Below are 23,213 nucleotides of genomic sequence, written 5' to 3' on the forward strand. Positions count from 1 at the left end.
CTTTTTCTACTCTGCATTTTCTTTTCTTTCCTTTCCCTTTTTGTTGTTCTTTTGCATTATAGCTAAACTAAGATTTTCCATGCATGAGGGCAGTGCTAACACTCATAGCAAGACTATGGCTGCTGACGCCAAGCTGCAAAAATGCATGAGGAGAGCACGGGGCCTACAACAGCGCATGCAACAACAACAAGAGCAGCAGCAGGAGCCCAGCTGCCCACAGGGGCCCACCAGGTATCTGTACTATCATGTACTATGTGTTTTCTCTGTGACGCTTTGCCATCTTAAAACATCTTTAAAGAACCCATAAAATTGCAGCGCAGTTTTGTTTCCTGTGCTGACAAATTTCCTATTGAAAAATAACATTAGGAGAAACATATCGAAAGGCTTGTCCCTTTTTTAAAATAGTCAATACGCTTTAGTTAAATCATTACCATGAACCATAATTTGCTACTTGCTGGTCGGTTGCAGGGACATTCTCATTTTAGAGTGCATTTGATAGGATAAAATTCTTAGTGCAGGATGAGTGATTTATTTTTAGTCCTTGTTCCCCAAAAGAGAAAGTCTATACATTTTAAGTGATTTTTGTCCACATTTACAGAGTACACTAAGATATAGATGGCTTCAAAGCTAGTAGACATGAACAAAAAAAACATAAAACTTTATCTTTAACTTTCAGGCATTATCAGTTAATCACATTATATTTGCTGGAAAGCCACTTGATATATGTCTCTGCAAAGAGCCAAGTTTGCTTTGTTTTGTTTTGGTTTCTGGAGCTTTCAGAGGTTATTAAATATATATATATATATATATATATATATATATATATATATATATATATATATATATATATGTATTTAAAATCCCATAGACAGTCATGACAGGCGTTAAAGATTTCTGATAAGCCCAAGGTCAGTCGTCTTGAGTCATTAGCAAAGCCAAACTAGTGGGTGGCCAAGCACTGATATCTCATGCACACCTTTAGGCATGCCACTTTATTTGTAAAATAGCCTTTCTGGACAGTGCAACAATGACTGCACTGGTGTGTCCTATGGAATGCAGTTGTTTTGTTTGTTTATTGTCCCCTGTTTTCTCTTTCCCCGTCATCGATTTAAGGCATTGATGTGATGTACTGCCTGACCTGGCCAAAGCCCCTTGGGTAATTACCCGATGTAGTGGTTGAAGAAGTATTTACAGTAAATGAGCACTCTAGGACATTAATCAGGGATGTTTACCCCTCTGTACTAAACTTCTCCCAGATCAGTTGCCTCTTTAGGGTCTCAACTTTCTTTGCATTTGGATTTAAAGGGATAGTTCACCCAAAAATGTATATTCTCTCATCGTTTACTCACCCTCATGCCTCCCAATATGTGTATGACTTTCTTTCTTCTGCTGAACACCATGATTTTTAGAAGAATATCTCAGCTCTGTAGGTCCTCACAATAAATGTAAATGGTGACCAGAACTCAGAAGGACCAAAAAGGATCTAAAGGCCTCATAAAGGTAATCCATATGACTCCAGTGGTTAAATTTGTATCTTCTGAAGCGATGTGATAGGTGAGGGAGAGAAACAAATCTATATTAAGTCCTTTTTTTAAATCTTCACCTTTGAACAATAGGTGGGTCTAAGTAAAAGTGACTTCCAAATACTTCTTCAAATGTAAATACTTCTTCAAATGTGTGTTCTTTTCACATTCGAAAAGAACACACATTTGGAACACAAGAATTTTTTAGGCTTATTTATTATGATGATTATTATAATTATCTTTACATTTATAATTGTCTTTAGTTCTTAAGTTGTATGCTAGTAATTTTCGCCTGTTGCTGCATACTGATACTTGCGTGATGGCAAATGGAGCCAGTAAATGTTTGGATTTGGTGAGGTGGTTATATATAAGATCACATTGTTATTTGTATTGCTTTTTCGTTTTGTTTAAAGTGCAATTTGAATTTTTAAATGTCTTTTGTTCAAGTTTTTCATGTTTCAATACATTAATTTACTTTTTAAAGCAAAATCAATAAAGCAAAAATATTCACCGACCTCTGGGATTGACCATATAATGGGATGTTTATATTTTAAATGCAATTATCATTAAAATGTTTTTTACATATCGCCCAGCCCAAAAGGGAAGTAACATTTTTTATGATGTAAAATTAAGTAATTAAGTAATTTAATTTTAGTTTTATCCGCACAAACACGTGTAATAATTTCTATATTGCAACATGTTGCCTATTAATATTTGCACATTTGTTTGTTTTTGAGTAGTCATTGGGCAATATAAACATTGTATTTTATTGAAAAACGTAGTAAAATAGTAAATTCTTAGTTTGTGGTATGGCTATTTTGAAAAAATGCATCAACCAAAAATACAAAAATTGCCTTCTTAGTGAAAAAAGGTTCCCGACCCTGCTCTAAAGGATAAAGAGGGTTGTCCTGGGGTGTTGCGAGATGACACCATTCATACCAGGCTGCTAAACCATTCTTGTCCTACCAGTATTTCTTATTTTAAGAACCATTCGCAGTCTGTGAGGCACTATGAATATTTACACCATCAGAGTCAGGGATTCCTTTACTTCTGTACTGAAAGCCACTGTTCAAAGTAATACAAACACTGAGGACTGTGTGTTTGGATTTTCCATCTCTCATATGGCTCTGGCTTTTCCCACGGAATTAGATGAAAATGTAGCTGCAAATGAATCTGTCACACGGGTCATCAGTGGGGTCGCTAGGAGGTAGTTGGGTTCACAGCAGGACTGATAGCATTCTAATACTCTGCTTTGTAATAGGTGAATGCATATAGTGAGCAGGTTTCCCCTCTGTAGGAAAGCCAACTTCCATTCCCACACTCTACAGATCTGGGGAGCTTTTGGGTGTATTTATGGCTGCTGTAACTGTTTATATGGCGGCTATGAAAATGATGTCAAGGTCGCATGGTGCGTCAGCTGTGGAAAGCACCTGGGGAGTGTGAGTGGATGTGTGTGTGTGTGCATGCGTCTGTGTGTGTGTGTGTGTGTGTGTGTGTGTGCATTGTATGAAAAGTGGCTTATGATTAGTGATGTGAAGGACACAGCTCTCCTTGAGTTTTGGTCCTTGTCTGCATCATAACCTTTAGGAGAATTAGAAAATGTGCAATTTCATGCAGCAAACCTATTTTCAGGTGGGATTGAACATTTAGATTTTGAATTAATATGTAAATATTGTTTTTGCTTACTAAAGTTTTATTTAATACAGTATGTGATTAGGACAAGTATTTTCATTCCCAAGCATATTTGTTTTGTTAGCCTTATGAGTATGAATAGTTGTGGCAGGATCAAATTTATATTAGGTGGATGTATTTGATGGATGCCATACTTAAAATACAGTAAATGCAGTCTTCAGGAACATTGCACCTGTCAACATGCATTAAGGAACTGATGGCATCATGTTATGTCCTTCAATAAAATATTGGGTCTATTTACTGTCAAAGAAAAACATCCAATGGATTGCACTAATACTAAACAACTAATTTCAGCTTCTATTGGCTCCTATATACTAATATTATTTTGGCCTTTATTGTTTTAAGTACAGCATCTAACAATAAATAAGTTAAAGTTACATTTAAAGGGATAGTTCACCCAACAATTAAAATTCTCAAATTATTTACTCACCCTCATGATATCCCAGGTGTGGATAACATTCTTTCTTCACCAGAACACATTTGAAAAAAAAAAACATCTTAGCTTAGTAGGCCCTTAAAATGCAAGTGGATGGAGATGTCTCTTTTGAAGCTCCAAAAATCACAGACAGTCAGCTTAAACATTATCAATACGACTCCAGCGGTTATATTAATGTCTTTTAAATCAACACGATCACTTTTGGTGTGAAACAAAGATCAATATTTAAGTACTTTTTAACTATAAACCATCGCTTCTCGCTTCACGAGAGGGTGTAATCCAAGTGGTCTTTCGTGTGACGTATTTGCATTGCCATGATATAGAGGTAATCCCAAGTTCTCCACTCGGTTGAGACATCCAGTATAAGCACATAAATGCAGCATTGTGGGTAAAGAAACAGATAAATACAGATCTAAACCAAAACCAACCAAGCTACTGTACAGTGTTCCTCCTTCTCACTTGTAAACAGCTCTGCTTTTCCTGCTTCCAATGTGATTATGTCACACGCACATACCGCTTCAGAACGGAAGCATGATTTTGAGTTAAAAAAAGTACTCTTTTTTTGCACCAAAAGTGATCGTATCGATTTAGAAGACATGAATTGAGTAAAGAATGAGATAACTAAAATTTTTGGGTGAACTATCCCTTTAAGCTACTTATTTTCCACTTATTTTCATATTTTCCATTAAGTATTTGGTTTTAGCCTGTGTAAAGTAGCAATTACAATTAATTTCTCATGCCTCAAGTTTTAATAGTTACATCAACAGATCGGGCTAATCGACAAAGGAAAGCTCCAGCATTATCTGTTTGATTTAACTCAGTAATAATTTGGGATGTGACTTATTGAGATTGAGATTCTAACCACACAAATTTCTGTGAGTGTCTAAACAAATTCCTTGTCTTCTCCCACTCTTCTTGCCTCTTTAGTGAACAGCCTGGCTCGGTCCAAGTACTGTTGACAGACAATCAGGAAGAGGTCTGGGAGGCCAGTCAGAATTCTGTGCTTGGCTCACCCTCTCCTCAATGTATGAAGCCACCCTTCTCTTGTTCAAACTCACCATCTCAACCCCACAGCCGCCCAACACTGAGCAATGTCCGACCTGCATCTTCTCAGCCACAACCCTTAGAGCCCAATGAAGGTAGTGACTGTTCAATGCAGAATGAGGATAAATGGGGTGGTATCAGATTATCAGATGTTCTCCAGGCATCAGGTGTTCAGATCAGGCCCATTCACAAGCATCTGGCCATATCTCTGCCTTCTTTGCCGCTTGACTTCTGGGGTGTGCTGAGAGAGGATGAAGAGGTCTGGAACCATCAGCATTTTCAAACTTTTAGCTCACAGTCTCCATCCCAAAATCCTCCCTTGTGGCAAGGCACTGCAGATAATCCAGAACAGAGACCCCAATCCAGCAGGACCACCAGTCCACCACTCACATCTCCTCATGTTGAAGAGAAGGTCCAGATGCCCAGACGAGCCCCTATATGGCAGCCCCTATGCACAACTTCCCAGCCACGCTCACCTGTCCTGTCTCACTCCAGCTCCAGACTGACCCCATCAGTTGCTGCCCATCATTGGTCCTCCTGGAGCCTAGACCGTCCTGATGCTGTCGTTATGCCCTATGAGACGCCTCCTGACCAGAACCACCGGGCAGGAACCACCTTCTCTCAACAAACACCTGGAAGGCACCTGCTTCCTCAGAGTCCCATGAGCACCAAAACAAAGAGTGGCACTAAGCACTCCAACTTCCAAAACGTCCCTAGCATGGAGCTGGAGCCCACAGTGGCCGAGGACCAGGAACTTTCTGAATTGGACTCACTCTTCCAGGCCAGTCTCCAGGCTGTCCCCAGTCCAGGCCAGGCCCTGCGTGGTACCAGCTCACCTGCTTTTGGGAGACCAGGTAAATTAATTGTCTTAATTTCTGATAGAGAGCATGCTGTGTAATGTGATTTTAGAAAGCCAATGTTATTTGTTAAACCTGATTTCCTTGGACAGTACCTCCTGCTGCAAGGAAGCTGTTCACTGGAGTGGGACGCTCTCGGACCCCCACGGCTGAGCTTGAGAGAACTGTGTATGGACCAACAGGTTGTTACAGCCCCACTGGATACATGAACGTGGTAAGTTATGACCAGGTCCAGACTGTTTCTGTGAATTATTTTTGCTTTCTCATTAAATAACGGGAAATGTCAGGGAATTTTAAAACTGGGATTTTCAAACCTCTTTAAAGTCATGGAAATGTCTATAGTTACACTAGTTATGCTATAAAATGTAATCTGCTTGAAATTTCTCTTTTGAGTACAATCTGTATAAAAAAAAATTATAACACTCATTCAGTAATCACAAACAACTGGGAATGTCATTGAAAAGTAATGAAAATGTATTAGCCAAAACATCTGGGAACATTGATTGATTTGTATGCACTAATTTTGGGGGGAAATTTGCAGAATTTATATAAACATGATAACATGTGTTGTTTAACAGAACTGAGAGCACTACACTCTTATTGGTTGCTGAAAGCATTTTCAAATTAGCTAAAATATATTATACCTTGCTTGAACTTAGAGCTGTGAATGGCAGACATTGGAAATCTGTGAAAATTTAGATATGCATGTGCTCTCCTAAGTACATGAAGATCAGCCACTTGCTTTTACCTATTGCTTACAGGCAACATCATGGATTTTATATCCTTTAGATTTTCCTACCACTCAAAAGTGCACCATCATTTGAGCAGTTTAGAGGTTACCTCCAATTAGTCTAAATAAGCTAGTTTGTTGTCACGAAATGGGATGTTTGAAAAAGGACCCAAGTGCAGATAGCATTAATGAGTGTTTATTTAATACGAAAAGAAAACAAACATAAAAAACTCTCACAGTGGAGAAAACAGGAGAGCAAAAGCAAAAGAAAAAACTAGAACTTGACAAGGAAAGTAGACAGGACACACGAGTACTCAACCACAGGGAAACAAACTAATGAAGTGAAACAAGCCAGCATAGGACAGCATACACAAGGATCTAATAAAGGGAGAGAAATGAAACAGGTTAACAAGGGACAGGTAAAGCCAATTAACTTATAATGAGGAGACAATCAAGACTGAAAGATATGTGGCAATACAGAAACTAAACAAAGCCAGGTGCTTTCACAGACACAAAAACCAGAATGACACGAGCGCATATCGCCAGAGACAAAGGCAACACCCGCTCATGCCAAACAACAGACAAGACGGGGACATTTGGGCTCGGCCACAGATAAACAGGCCCCAAGACCGAAGCGGCTGAACCCCAGCATAATGCAAAGCATGCCCGTGGTCGCAAGAGACAAACACAAAAAAACTGACAGGAGTGAATGCTTCAAGGATGTCATAAGAGCAATGCACTCATGCCGATAACCAACAAGAGAAGATAATGCATGACAACGCCAAAAGGGCGACCCATGCCTTCTCACATAGACTAGACAAAACTCTAACCAGGTTTGTCAGAGGTCAGCCACAAAGTCAACAAAAACACAACCAACATAAGTGGCTGAACTCTGACAGGTTGTATTTACATACTTAAATTGTTTGTACATTGATAGTTCTTTGAAGGAGAGTGACTTTCTCTCTGCTTTGTTTTTGTTATGTCTGGTTTCTCCCACCATCAGAGCATTTTTCCATACAGTCCCACAATTTGTCAGCAATTGTTTTTTCTTTTTGGGGGGTGCTGTGTCTGGTATCCTTCAGACACAGTGCAGACTTTATATCTGGGTAGTGGATGCGTTATGTATCATAAACTTTGAGGTAAAAATTTATAGGTTTTAAATTAAGATTTTAGTTTAAAATGTTTGCAGTCCTTCAACTGGTAACTGTTTTTCTTCATTCACTAGTTAATTTTAAACGGCAATGTGACATGGTACTTTTTATGAGTACAAATATGTAGTCTCTCACTTAAGGTCATAAAAGCAGCATGCATAATAATTATAAAACAAATGAGCAAAATGCTGTTTAAAATAGTGTTATATGGAGTATGCCATGTACAGCACATGTCCCAAAAATATTCCTTTTCAACTTCCCATTCACGGCAGTAACTGTTTGTTCTCCGCAGCCCCTGTCAGTGGCCAATCAAGGAATGCAGTCAGGAGAGGAAGACCAGTATGATGCGGATCACCTGCGTCGCATTGCCCGCAGCCTCAGTGGAACAGTCATCGGGCGACGCCAGAACCGTCTTGCCGTCTCCCGAAGCTTTGTAAGTATTCCACACATAAATTAGACTGCACTCTTCAGCACAGATTTACTTAGTCATTTCACACGCAATAATCTACCAGCCATTGGAGTCTATAAGGAATTCCACCCACCTTAAAATCATTATCGCAATTGCTGTACATTTAAGAAGTGCCTTATTTAAGCTGACGAGCTAACTAATGGCTAAGATATATTGAAACCAGTGAAGCGGTGGGGCTAGTTGCTGCTGACACTCAAGAGTCTGGTAGAGGGGTCAAGAAGGGGGGTGGTCTGCCCTAGAAACCTGATAAGAGCGCTGTCACCTAAGCAAGAGACTAACTACTCCCACTTTAGCCTGATCTATGTGAAATGCCTGTCTGTTGTAAATCACTGCTGAGCTTTAGGTAATTTATATCTAAATGTATTATTATTTTCTTATACTCAGTGCATATAGTGAGATTGATTTATAATATGTAATGTATCTAAGAAATATATGTGCTGTATGCAACTGTATTGTCACATGATGTCCAGATGCACCTACACATGCAAGGACACACAAATACACTTGCAAAACTTGTCATTGTCTTTCTGAGCCACAACTTCCATCCTGTGTCCATATGCTGTAACTTTCACTGCATTTGAAAAGAGGCCTGGGGCTTCATAAGACATGTGTATAATCACCCTTACTTATTCAAGGTTGCATCACTGAAAGTCAGCAATAAGTCACCATGTGCTTGCGTACTCGTGCATGAGAAGAACATTTGTTTGCATACTTTTCACTTGCATTTCATGCCTAAAACTGATAATAACGCAATTTCTTTGCTTCACATTTTTAACGAAGCATTAAATTAATGGAACATTGGATCAAATCTGATCGTATCTGATTGTGCATTTTATAAATGAGGCCCCTAATTCTTTTCATGTCTAGACTTACTTTTATGCATCAGGAGTTTCTCTTCCATGTGTGTGCTATTTAACCCCATCTTTTCCTCTCTCCCGATCTTTCCTCTGTATTTTCCTCTTTTTGTCTCTTTTGACAATGCGCTTGTGTTTTCTTTGCCTTGTACATATATGTGTGTGTACCTTGTCCATAAAGCTGGGGGACAGCAATTTTACATCATATCACAGCTCCATGCACTAACCTCGTTGCCTCCAATTTCCATTGTCTCAATCAGACCTTCATCTGCTCCAACCCAGCTGTCTTCATCTCCTTCCATCACCTTCATCCCTTTCTCAGCAGCCTGGGCCTTGTGGAGAGGCCCAGGTAAAGCTCCTTCTCGTTGTCCAATTCCATGACAACTTCCTCCATTCAGAAGGTCATTCTGTTACATCTTCTCCTGTTTCCACATTCATATTTCTGCCATGTGTTGCATATGATCTTTAGTCCAGAAGCCCCCTGCTAAACAGTTTGTATAATTCATTGTTGTGTCCTTGCTGCTTTTGAAGGAGCTCCTCTTTCATTGTTGCTTTTTTCTTTGATTGGTCTGGATCCTGTCCTTCACACTCCATCCTACCCCACTGCAGGATGTCGCGAGAGGTTCTCCGAGTTTCTGGCTGTGTTTGACCGGCGTCAAACTCTCTCCAGTGAGTAGCACTACAGTCCAGCACTGAGGTGCCACAGATGTCATCCTCCAACACTCAGATGGCTTTGGACACATCCAGGGAAAACATGGAAATTCTCCCCAGATGCATCTGTTCTCCAGGATACCCTTTCTGCACACCCAATTCCATGTAGCCCATGTTTCTTGGAGTTCTGGCAGGGTAAATTATTCAGTCCTGATGCCCACTTCAGTCACCCTGCACTTTGTTGAAGTTCTTTGTTGAACAAGAAATTGTATCTGATACAATTTCTTCTAGACTTCTGTTTCCTTTGCTCTAGTCCTGCATAGTGGTAGATCTTTCCATGCAAAAGCTCCCCAAAGCTCACTCCACAGCATGAAGGAAACATTTTTATAATTTTTTTTTAAATGAGGTGTGTGCACAGCACAGGGATGGCATGACAACTTGGGCATCTCTCTGGGGCTAAGGTGTGTGTGTGTATATGACTAACCTGCGGTCAGCCCTGCAGCATGCAATGTTAGGAGCGTGGTGTCCAGACTCAGACCCCCCGCAGTGAGCCATTCAACCCAGGGCACTTAATTAAATGCTTTTTAACAGAAACATTAAATTAACTGCAGAGGATCAGCAGACCTCCATGCTGCACTAAATAGTAAATGTATGTGTGTGTGCATGTGTATGTGAAAGTAAAAAATATTTATCAGTATTTTTGTCTTGTTTACCAGTATAAATGTTCAAACATCTGTAAAACAAGATAAATGTTCTTGAAACCCTTACTGTAACTGTGTAAAATGTTCATACTTGTTTTCAGAGAATATGCTCCCTATTTCATGCGTTTTAATTACATAGCAAAATTTCATCAAATTGAATTGAAAAATCTTTTATAAAATAAAATAAAAAAAAGCTAAATATTTTAAGTTAAATAAATATAATTTTGTAAAACATTACACAATTTAATTTGATATCTTGTTATGAAATTTAATTTCGTAAATCTTAAAAATAAGCTAAAATGTTTTTAAAATGCATGTTGAATTAAGGTCTTATCCCATTGGCATTAAAAAAACATTATTATTAAAACAAAACAACATTTAAGTAAATATCTAATTTAAGATATATTTTCTGAAAAGAAGTCTTATTATGACTTTTCAAAGTAAATATATCTTGTTTTATGGATGCTATGACATTTTTTACTAGATAACAAGGTAAAAGTACTGATTAAGAAACTTTTGCAGTACAGATGTGTGGGAGGAAAGGGAGGGGCTTATTGTAACGCCACCCTCTTAATCTACTTAAAAATACACATACTCTTCCTCCTCGCCTGTCCCACAGATGCAAAATCTCACAACCAACATATTGGGATCACCCAAACATCCAACTAACTTACATTGCTTGCTGAGTGTTGTCTTTTTCCAACTCTCTTGGAAAACAACTTTTTATTTTGTGCAGTATAGGATGGGTTAATGCAATCCAGATGCTAAGTACATATACCTGTAAAAATTGAAGAGAGGAGACATGTTTTATATGATGTCATCTCTCAGCTCTGGTGCTTTTTCTCAGAGCAGGCATGTAAATCTGCGACCCTGGCATGGAGGGTGGACAGGACTTTCTCTTTTAATCTTTCCCTCCTACTTCTCTGATACGGGCATTTCCTGTAGCACACAGCTGTTTTGTGTCTCGTGTTACAGGCAAAGACTCTAGATGTTTGACTGAACATACACTAATAAATACATTTATTATTTTAAAAAAGAATAAAAAACATGAAATCTCAAGAAATATACAGAGGAATGGAGAAACTACATAATGACGTCATGGAATGTTAATCAATTATAGTGGTAACAATTATTATCTGCATTAAGACAAGTATAGTACACTTCAGAAGTGTAAAGCTGGAGAAAACTGCTAATTTAATTCCATTGACAGTTCTCCCTTTTATACAGGGAGATATGCCAAGTTAAGCTTCCTTTTTTATTTTATTTTATTTTTTTAAACTCGCAGTGACACTGAAACCATAGCTATAAGTCTGGTACAAGCATTCTAAGGGCACTGGATGGAAAAATCAGACTTGTATTAGTAGAGGTAGCTCATCCTATTTGTTGTTTGTAGATTCTATGTTGTTTCTAGATTTTACTTTAAAGCAACACAGCTGAAGAATGTTTGGCCCTGATAGCTTAGAAGCATTTAAATACGGATAGCATGAAGCTTGCACAAAGCTTCACTGTTATTTGTTAATTTGGATAATAAATGGGTTCTTGAGCAAATAATGCTTTCAAAATGTAAATCAAATACATGTGATAAGATTTGTTGGATTTATTAACAAATACCTGATACTGATTAACAAATATGTCATATCACAATATAGTATGATTAATGCAGCTAATTGAACTTTTTCAATATGAAATGTAATATTTTTCCATTAAAAGCCTTTTATGAGTGCTAAAATGAAAATTTTTGTTTTCTTTGTTATTAAAGAAATCACTTTAAAGAGTTCTAGAAATAGATCTTATTTAACTTTGTCTTAACCAAAGATTGGCTCTAACACAAAGATATATGCTTATTTTTATTTTACTTCATTGGTCATTTATAATTTTTTTCCCTTTAAAGGAATATTCCGAGTTCAATACAAGTTAAGCTCAGACTTCAGCATTTGTGGCATAATGTTGATTATCACAAACATTATTTCAACTCAGCCCTTTCTTTTCTTTAAAAAAAAAGCAAGAATTGTGGTTGCAGTGAGGCACTTGCAATGGAAGAGAATGGGGCCAATTTTTGGAGAGTTTAAACAGAAATGTGAAGCTTATCATATTATTATAGCACACATTAATCCTTCTGTTAAAACTCTTGTATTATTTGAGCTTTAAAGTTGTTAAAGGTGCACTCAGTACATTTTTGAAGTATGTCAAAATTATTTGCATTGGCTTACAGTGACACCTAGTGGCGTGGAAGCTGCATCATCCAAACACAGCAGTTTTTAGTTACCAATGACATTGTAGGAATTCACTCTGCACAGTAAGCCAGGATCAATTTAATGCATGAATGAAAGTGCAATAACAGGGCAGTTACTGAAATGAAGCGAGTAGTATTCGGCTTGTCATCTGATCCTAACATGGCTGCCCCCCATGAGGGTGCCCCTGTCCCATGTAGAATAAAATAACTTTTATAAGGTTTCTGATTTGACTACACTCTGCACTTCACATGAGTGATCATGATTTCTTATATATGTTTCAATATTACTAAGAAGAAACACTTCTTAAAGAAATTAATTACTGTGTACCTTTAAAATGCTATTTTTTTACAGTCGTTTTATAGTTTATTGACATTACTTCATCACAGCAATGAATTTGTACTTTACACAGAAAAATTCTTGTGGCTATAATTATGAAACTATGAATATTTAAATGTGTACAGATTGGCCCCATTCACTTCCATTGTAAGTGCCTCGTGTAACCCAGATTGTTTCAGGTTTTTTTTTTAAGGAGGGATGAGTCAAAATACATTTTTGTGATAATCATTATTATGCCACAAATGCTGTCGATTGAGCTTAACTTGTATTGAACATGGAATATTCCTTTAAAGGATGGTTGAGAATGTAGCAAAGGTGGTGTATGAGTATGCTATGCAAAATGCTGTGTCCTGAACTACCAGCACAGAGTCAGACTGGGACAAACTCATATTTTTCTTTTTCCTGTGTACTGAGGAAGAAAATGATTCCCTGCTTAATTGTTGTATCTTTACTTATTAATGTCTGTACAGTTAACAGCCTTTGAATGCGAGTTGCCGCCAGTGGAAGGTGGATTTCTCAAAGATGAAATGGCATTTCAGGGGTTTTCCTTTTCGGGACTCATTTGTAAATGCTTGAGGTTGAGTGGACTTGTATTTTTGCAATAAAGTTATTACCGATGCACTCCATCAGGGGCGCTGCACAAACGCCTACACTCTGTGTCTGGGTGATTATTTTGCCTGATTTCGATTCATATCAGTTTATGCCTTGTTATGAAGACAAGTCAGTATCAAATTGAATTAAACTGTAGTCTATACCTTATCATAAGAGAAAAATGTACTCCCAAACTATCTTTTTTTTTTTTTTTTGCAATTTCTTGGGATAAAATGGGTAATTTAAAATATGATTTTTAGTCATTACTATTATTATTATTATTATTTTACATTTGTGAGCCTAAACAGAAAATTATTATACTTCTGTTTTGTTTAATCTTATAAAAATGAGTCATGGTTTCACTACAATAAATATAGTTTAACCATGGTTTTTAGTTAAACAATAGTTACACCACAATTAACTATACTACAATATTACTGTAGTAAAAACATGATTAACTATTTTTTGTAAATTACTTATTAACAAAAATTACACACAATTCTAAGAAATAAGAAATGTCACGTTTAGATATTTTAGTGTGAACTCCAGAATCTGCTTCTCTGGTTTTCTATCATTACTTCTACAATGCTCTGATCCCTCTTGTTTGAACGAGACTTGTGATGCCGCAAGTGCTTTTCTACTTGTGTCTTTCAGCATTTATGCGTGTCAAGATGAGAGGAAGAAGTTGTTCCCATCCTGCACACGTATTTGCTAATACAGCCTAATTCTTTTTATTTCACTTTGAAGCTTATGATTATTGTTCATATTCATGATAACCAAATAATAATATACATAGTTAAAAAAAAAAATGCCAGAATACAATTTTTTGTGAGGATCGACACTTTTGATACAACATCAGTATCATAAGCAGAGGTTGGTAGTTACATGCTACATTTACTCCGTTATATTTACTTGAGTAACTTTTTAAAAAAAAAAAAATTATTTTAGAGTAGGTTTAAAAGTGGGTACTTTTTACTCTCACTCAAGTAAATTTCGAATAATATTTTTTAACTTTTACTTCTTTACATTGGGCGGCATTCCTGTTGTTACATTACTGGGTTCAATTTTAATTAATGTGTAACTTATTGAGAGATTATTGAATGGGACTATTACGACAGCGGAAGCTCACACAGCTGTCACAGACTGCCACTCATGTCATAAATGCTGCAGCATCAAACTCTTCAAAGTGAAACACTTTGTTCGCTCTGCGCAGTGAAAAAAATGTATAGTTTTGTCATGCAATGCCTTCATTTAACACCAAGACAAGCGGATGTTTTAGGATTAAAATCTCATCTTCAATTTAAGGCAGCACGCTGAGGAAAGTTTTGGCTCTAATACTAACTTGGGCTTTTCTGTGTAATGTGATGGTCATTTTCAGGGTGATTCTGTAACTGGGCTCTTATGACATCAGTGTTTAAGTTTACATTTTTAAATCAGTGCAGCAATATATCAGTGCGCTTTGTCCCGCATCCCACATGTCATGAGCAGCATTTACACATTTACTGGAAACTATTGCAGCTACTTCAGACAGATTAACTGTATAAATCCATGTAAATGTGTAATTATGTGTAAATTAAGTTTAAATGGGGCTGTCACAGAAACAATGTCACATATGAACTTTTAAAATACTTGGGCCTTACTTGTTATTCTTATTAAATAATATATTAATACAATAAATCTTCATTCTGTTTGTCATATTTAATATATAATATGTGTTAATATAAAGGGTAAACACATTTTATCAAATAAAGAGTACATTTTAAAATGTATGTTTTTTTTTATATATACACTCACCTAAAGGATTATTAGGAACACCTGTTCAATTTCTCATTAATGCAATTATCTAATCAACCAATCACATGGCAGTTGCTTCAATGCATTTAGGGGTGTGGTCCTGGTCAAGACAATCTCCTGAACTCCAAACTGAATGTCAGAATGGGAAAGAAATGTGATTTAAGCAATTTTGAGCGTGGCATGGTTGTTGGTGCCAGATGGGCGGTCTGAGTATTTCACAATCTGCTCAGTTACTGGGATTTTCACGCACAACCATTTCTAGGGTTTACAAAGAATGGTGTGAAAAGGAAAAACATCCAGTATGCGGCAGTCCTGTGGGCTGAGAATGCCTTGTTGATGCTAGAGGTCAGAGGAGAATGGGCCGACTGATTCAAGCTGATAGAAGAGCAACTTTGCCTGAAATAACCACTCGCTACAACCGAGGTATGCAGCAAAGCATTTGTGAAGCCACAACATGCACAACCTTGAGGCGGATGGGCTACAACAGCAGAAGACCCCACCGGGTACCACTCATCTCCACTACAAATAGGAAAAAGAGGCTACAATTTGCAAGAGCTCACCAAAATTGGACAGTTGAAGACTGGAAAAATGTTGCCTGGTCTGATGAGTCTCGATTTCTGTTGAGACATTCAGATGGTAGAGTCAGAATTTGGCGTAAACAGAATGAGAACATGGATCCATCATGCCTTGTTACCACTGTGCAGGCTGGTGGTGGTGGTGTAATGGTGTGGGGGATGTTTTCTTGGCATACTTTAGGCCCCTTAGTGCCAATTGGGCATCGTTTAAATGCGACGGCCTACCTGAGCATTGTTTCTGACCATGTCCATCCCTTTATGGCCACCATGTACCCATCCTCTGATGGCTACTTCCAGCAGGATAATGCACCATGTCACAAAGCTCGAATCATTTCAAATTGGTTTCTTGAACATGACAATGAGTTCACTGTACTAAAATGGCCCCCACAGTCACCAGATCTCAACCCAATAGAGCATCTTTGGGATGTGGTGGAACCGGAGCTTCGTGCCCTGGATGTGCATCCCACAAATCTCCATCAACTGCAAGATGCTATCCTATCAATATGGGCCAACATTTCTAAAGAATGCTTTCAGCACCTTGTTGAATCAATGCCACGTAGAATTAAGGCAGTTCTGAAGGCGAAAGGGGGTCAAACACAGTATTAGTATGGTGTTCCTAATAATCCTTTAGGTGAGTGTATGTTATCATGTTATTCTAATCAAGTACTTTTTGATTTGTCAAAAAGTAACTTAATACATTCTGCATGAAATAAAACATTGCAGGAGTGTTACTGTCGTAACCTCCGTTCCCTGATGTAGGGAACGAGACATTGTGTTGATGTAGTGACACTAGAGGTCACCCTCGGGAGCCATAAACACCTCTTTGAGAAAAGGCCAATGGGAATTGGCGAGTGGAATTTGCATGTCACTGTGCCTCGTAGCCAGCGCACCCGGCTGTCCCGTAATCTCCCTCAACGCTCTTGCAGGCATCAAACAGTCACCTGCACCTCGGGGACAAGTCAACTGCCCAAAATTAGGGACCAGCTGACCCAGCCGTGGCCTCTTCCCAATGGGAGGACACCACGGAGACCACACCCCACCTGCAGGGGGCGGCATTTGAGTAGAAATATGTCACATGGTCTTACCGAGTCTTGTCAGAAGCATCTCAAGTGGAGAAGTCCCATGGTAGGTCCTACCCAAGGGGGGAGGTGTTCTACAAACATGGTGACCAGGAACAGAGGGACCTCTGCCCAAGGAAGACATGGTTTACCAACGGGGGAATCCATTTTGCGGAAGATACATTTCACAGGGTTACCTATGGGCAACCAGCACATGTGGAGCACCTACCCAGTACAGGGCCTATTTAGAAATTGTACTGGGCCAGCAGCGAGTTTCTCCGTAATGCCATAATTGTGACTAAGGGCTAATGAGGAAGGACATCCAGGGTCCACAACTTTGTGAACACGACTGGGGGTAAAAGCGCACATCTTCACCTCAGGTGCAAGTTGTACACCCGGCCAGCTTTCCCAGAATTTACCTGCTCTTACCTGACAACACACGGGACGAGACCGGCTCAACCTGGAGATTATAGAATCCTGCAAAGGTGTTGGGTATTACCCAGCCTGCTGCTCTACAGATGTCTGATAAAGAGGCGCCATTGGTCAGAGCCCAGGAGACAGCCACAGTCCTGGTAGAGTGGGCTCGTAGCCCCCCCAAGGAGGGCGGCTGTGATATGCCAAAGTGATGGCGTCAATGATCCAGTGGGCGATCCATCACTGAGGATGCCATATGCCCCAGGAGCCTCTGAAATAAATTAAGAGCGTTTCCGCCTGAATGCTCTCAGACAGTTCAGCACAGACTGCATGTGCTCGCTCGTGAGGCGCGCCATAATTGTGACTAAGTGTAACTCCATTCTAACTTCCTTCCTTAGAAGGGATGTGATCTCCGCACCGAAGTGAAGCGGACGCCGTTGAACCTGGGTGGGCGCCTGGTGAACTGAATCGCGTAGCTGAGTTGGACGGTCCTGATCAGCCACCGTGACTGGTTGGGGAGCACGAGCCACGGCCCCAAGCTCCGAGCTAGGGGGGCCGGACGTACCAGTGGGTGGGGCCTCGCGACAGGGTGGAGCCTGAGGTGCCAGTCGAGGCTGTGCTCTGTCCAGGGACATCGAAGCACTTACCTGGCTCCTTACACCCACAGTAGGATTTGGATATTAATGAACAAATTGCTTTGTATCCTATTATTGTGGATGAGGAAATAACTTTAACAATGTCGAATGCAATATGCCATTTTAAAAAAGATATAAAACACAGGGCATTTTTTGCTTGTGTAACATTGTTGAATGCATTCACAAACAATAAAATGACGGTCAAACACCTCAAAAAAGAGGGACCCATACTCAAGAACATGCAGTTGAACCAATACAGTGTTCCAGAAGTATCCGAAAAGGAAGACAGCTGCCTCTTCAAAGGTATGTGTGAACTGTGTGTGTAATGACAACACATGCCCCCTTGACAAATCAAACGTCCTGTTGGGCACATTCCAAGAAGCTTTTTGCACTCTCCAAGGAAAGTGAGAGTGAAATACTTAATTTAGCTTCTTTCACCTTTAACAAGGCTCCAGGATGTATGCCAAGGTGTATCTGAGTCCTGATATTTCCACATCAGTTTACCCTATTAATTTGTTCCATAGTTAAAGGGAGAGCAGGAATAAATGCTCATTTATGAAAAATAAATGTCTTGCCTAAACTTTTTGCCTCAAATACATATTTAACTTATGAGAGATATATAGAAATCGAGTAATTACCAAATCTATATTTAATAATGTACAATAATCCCTACTTTACCCTGCTGGTTATAGCACTGTACACGTGGTGTTACTTTTCTCAGCGCTGGTCAGGATGCATGAACTCACAGTTGTTTTTTATTATTGGATTAGGATTTTTTTAAAATGCTTTTATAGATAATGGTGAGGTGGTTTTTCATTCACAGGTATGAATCCTTGCAATTATTAGTTTTTATTAAAACATAACTATCCAGTGTATAATGTCTCCAAATGCATATAAATGGCTCTTAGATTTAAATCCAGATAAATGGAGGATTTGGTTTTGAAACATCAAGCGTCCCCTGCAGGAATAAAACTCACAAGACACAGTCAGTGCCTGACAACGTGCAATTCCGGTCTGTAGGTCAGTTACCCACACAAAACCTTCAAATGAATTTAGAAAACATGAAATACATCACATGTCATATGTGGAGTCAGTGAAGATAAAGTCGCCTGACGCACTAGAGCGTCAAAGTGCGCACCCCTGACATATCTATTAATAACTTCGTAATGGATCAAGGTATTAACTTACTTTTTTTTTTTTATCGTATTTTAGTGCAAATCTATAGCATTATTATTATAGATTTTACCGCAAAACAAAGACATTGTACTTTATTTTATCTAATGATATAAAATGCTGTTGGTGTGTGTAAACCAATCACAGAGCTGTGTGTGTGTGTGAACCAATCACAGACCTGTGTGTGTGTGTGTGAACCAATCACAGACCAAAAACAAAGAATGATGTTGTCAGATGTCATTGGAGTAAAAGGGGGGAGGGGTGTGAAATTCCTACAGCCAGAGCCTGTGGCACCTAATGACTGATGAAAAGCACATCAATCATTCAAATGCAGTGAACAGTTCCATCTAGTGGTGTTTTTGGATATTACTCCATTTATACAGAATATTCCATTCACATGAACAGTTTTATTCCTTTTATATTTTCTTATGTTTTTCAACCAAAAAAAAAAAAAAAAGTTATGGTGACTATAGTCACAGAAATGTAAATAGTTGTTTTGTTTCTTTATATTTTTTCACCCAATTTCTTTTGAAGTTGTTCTAAAGCCTTTGAGGAATAAATATTTGTTGTAAAATTCATTATTCATTTATGTTTAATATTTTTTATATAATAAAAACAACATAATTTAATTTCCGTTTTTGTATTTTTTGGTGATATATCACATCAGAACATGTACAAATGTCTCAAGAAGTGTATTTACAATGCATCCACATTGTAGATGAGAATCTATAGAATCCAGAAATATGAATCTCTTCACTCTGCTATGAAAATTGACCATTCCAGAAGCCAAAATATCAAAATAGTGCCAGGCGGACTTAAGACCCCTTAGACCAAGAAGGCGTCCATAGAAATTATCAGTTGTTTTTCAAGGTGAGGAAAGCAGACCAGTTTTTCAGATGAGCAGATAAGAATGACATTTTTTCAGAAAAATTAACCCTAATACTTTTTCTAAATGTTTTATATGATACAGTGTATACATATTTAAGAGTATGTATTGAATACGGGATTATACAGGTTTGCAGATCCTGTAGAACTGCAGATCCAGGTTTGCAGTTTTTTTTGCACATCGCTGCCCCCATCGGTATATCGTGGAGCTATTTTGAGGACCGTATCGTGGCCGGTTCTTGGTTCTCCCAATGGCCAGTCTGCCCCTGGACAAGTATCTCTGTACACAGTAAAACGAGTTCTATATCAACATAACCTGAAAGGCTGCTGAGCCAGGAAGAAGTCACTGCTCCAAAACCACCATAAAAAAGCCAGACTACAGTTTGCAAAAGATCTTTTTGTAGAAATGTCTCTGGTCTGATGAAACAAAAACTGTACTGTTTGGCCATAATGACCATCGTTATGTTTGGAGGAAAAAGGGTGAGGCTTGCAAGCGAAAGAACACCATCCCAACCGTGAAGAATGGGGGTGGCAGCATCATGTTGTGGTTGGTGGTGCTTTGCTGCAGGAGGGACTAGTGCACTTCACAAAATCCGCATGAGGAAGGAAAATTATATGTATATATTGAAGCAATATCTCAAGTCAGCCAGGAAGTTAAAGCTCAGTCTCAAATGTGTTTTCCAAATGGACAATGACCCCAAGCATAACTCCAAATTTTGTGGCAAAATGGCTAAATGAAAACTAATTCAAGGTATTGGAGTGGCCATCACGATTATGTAACAATATTTGTGGCTGAATGGCCATCAAAGTTATGGTTTATCAGAATAGCAGTTCTTCCACAAGGTGTCAGTATGGATGTTCTTTTATTTATTTATGAGCAAACGCTTGTATTCCCTCTCCTCTCGCTGGGTCTTCCATTTTTCCTTCATTTAACTTCTTTATAATTTAAAGTTTCAGTCCTGTGTCATGTGAAGATGCACCTGGAATGAGTCTAGTGAAGGAAAGCAGGTAAAGGTGTGACAGTTTCTGTCTACACAGAATAAAAGTCTTGTCTGGGTTTTTTTTTCTTTTCTCTCTAAAAGATTATATGTGTTCCAGGAATGCTTTCTTTTTCTGTCAGGAAGTGCTCAATGGTTTTCACCACTGAAAAGAAAGGTAAATTACTTGTTTCCTTATACTTCAGTTGACTGACGGAAATGAAATGTTTGAAAAAAGCATTTCTGGATTGGATTTGGCTCAGAAAAAACTTATTGTTTTCGTTTTTTGTACACGTGTTGCTGTTTTGTGATGCCCTTACCTAGGAATTATTGTGTGTTTTTTATTATTATTACTATTATTATTTTCATTGTTGAATCTAGGGAAAAAGCATATATGTTTGTCTGAGTATTTAAACCAATTAGAGTCAAACAGAGCAGTGCTCACGAGAATATCCATGTTTCAGATAAGTACTTGGGAGAAGCCAGACCTAAAATCTGGTTAGGCCAGGACACAGACATGGAAATTATTTTTTAAGGGCTGGATGAGGCAATGTGTTTTTCTTTATAACAAAATACAGAAATATATGACAAAAAATTGTCACTTCCTATCAACAGACCAAGGCTAAAGATGTGACTAAATATATATATATATATATATATATATATATATATATATATATATATATATAATATTATATTTGATAGGAAATTGCTTATATACATTAAGAATTTAAGCTCTGTACGGACTGTGGTCATGTTCAAAACCATAAGCTAAATTCAAACCAGGAATTTAATTTGAGACCTGTACACCAAATGGATTAAGAAAGGGATAATTCACCCAAAAATGAAAATTCTGTCATCATTTGATCACCCCAATGCTGTTCCAAACCTGTATAACTTTCTTCTGTGAAATACAAATGATGTTAGAAAGAATATTATCCTCAGTCATAATTCACTTATTTGATGACAAGTTGTAATAAAAGTAAATGGCAACCAACGCTAACATTTTGCATAATATCTCAATAAAAAGTCATATGGGTTTGGAAATACATGAGGGTGAGTAAATGTAAAAAAAAACAAATTGGGGGTGAACAAAAGACAACAAAATGTGTCCTGCAATCAGAGGCTGAACTGCTGCTGTTGTTAATATTAAAATGAAATCAATGTGCACAAAAAAACACAAAACATGTCATACACTCTGTAAATTATGTAACCATATTTGGTTCTTCATTGTGAATGGAGGATATGAATAGCTTGCACAGAGTTGTTTAATGCAGAGTGATGCTTTTGCTCTTGGTGATTTAGCTCTTGATGCTGGCTTGATCTGTCTCCCCTCCTCCCTCTTCCTCATCCCTGCATGTGATACAGGCTCACGTGCACCCAGCCACAGACAAGTGATGCTGCCGCCTCAATGAAAAGGCATCTTGCACTGCTAAAAATATCCTCCACACAGCATGAAGGGAGACTAGATACTGGAGAGTTATTTTTACTTTCCCTTTGACTGACTCTGAATCGTGACATCTTTGGCCCACTGGTTGTTTGATCTTTTCATTATGTAGCATTTTGTTTGTTTCTCACTTACAGGTTTATTCTGAGAAAAATTGTACAAAGGCATGGAAGGGGCGGAAGAGTTGCAAAAAGTGGCAAAGACACCTGGATGTTACTTCCTCTGCTCACTCTCTCCCGTTTAAAAGAGTTTCTCTGCTGAGTCACAGTTGGGTTCTCCTGCCATGTTGAGAATGAGTCAGGCGCTAAAACTTCAGCAACTCCATTCACTGCAAGGTGAAATAGGATGTGCCTCGTGCTGAACTTGTTAGTGAGGTTTATTTACAGTTCAAAAGCTACATTTTAAACCTAGATATACTGTGGCGATCAAAAGTCTGTCCATATTAAAAATCTGGGATTCAACAATGAATTAAAATAGGTAAATAAACAGTTTTAGGATTTTAAAAACATTGCACATTTGTGCTAGAATTGACCAAGTGTACTCCTTTGTATGAAAGGTCGGCTAGAAGACAGAATTGCTTCCATTGAAGCACACAAGATGCTCTTTGAAACTGAATCCATTCAGTTCATAACATGGATTGTTTTGCACAAACTTGTTCAGTCCAAGCTTGAACGCATCCTGCCTCTGAAGTAAAAGGGAGTGCATAGCAAATACTAAGAAATTGTATGTACAGCTCTCAATAAAACTTTCTCTCAAATTGTAATGCTGAAAATATAATTTGTAATGACAAAAATCCAAAATACAATTATTATTACAAGTTGACTCTAACTTTTGGATCTCACTGTAAATGTGAAAAATAAAAGCTTGCCGTGATTTGATCATCCAACAGGTTATTTATCCCTCACTCAACTCACAGGACACCTCTGACTGCGGTTTATGTATACAAGGTTTGTCGAGGTAAACTGAGATTAATTCATGTTAATCAG

At 38.3% G+C, this 23,213-nt stretch overlaps 1 protein-coding gene across 9 annotated transcripts in view; it reads left to right on the top strand.

Annotated features, from left to right (window-relative positions):
- LOC127633308 (inactive ubiquitin carboxyl-terminal hydrolase 54-like) overlaps window positions 1-22,983 on the top strand; it is a 184,927-nt gene extending 161,944 nt beyond the window's left edge. For 3 of the 9 annotated variants that reach the window (XM_052112324.1, XM_052112329.1, XM_052112325.1), the window contains 5 exons: window positions 63-231; window positions 4,579-5,549; window positions 5,645-5,766; window positions 7,726-7,866; window positions 22,365-22,983. In XM_052112324.1, coding sequence (XP_051968284.1) covers window positions 63-231; window positions 4,579-5,549; window positions 5,645-5,766; window positions 7,726-7,866; window positions 22,365-22,517 — 1,556 coding nt within the window. In that variant the 3' untranslated portion in view covers window positions 22,518-22,983. Of the gene's footprint in view, window positions 1-62; window positions 232-4,578; window positions 5,550-5,644; window positions 5,767-7,725; window positions 7,867-9,016; window positions 13,323-22,148; window positions 22,273-22,364 lie in introns of those variants that run through there. The other 6 variants (XM_052112331.1, XM_052112332.1, XM_052112327.1 and 3 more) reach the window with 5 other exon arrangements.
- The last annotated feature ends 230 nt before the right edge of the window (window positions 22,984-23,213 follow it).

Source organism: Xyrauchen texanus, chromosome 40 (genome assembly GCF_025860055.1).
Source record: "Xyrauchen texanus isolate HMW12.3.18 chromosome 40, RBS_HiC_50CHRs, whole genome shotgun sequence".
In the NCBI taxonomy this organism is placed as follows: Eukaryota; Metazoa; Chordata; class Actinopteri; order Cypriniformes; family Catostomidae; genus Xyrauchen; species Xyrauchen texanus.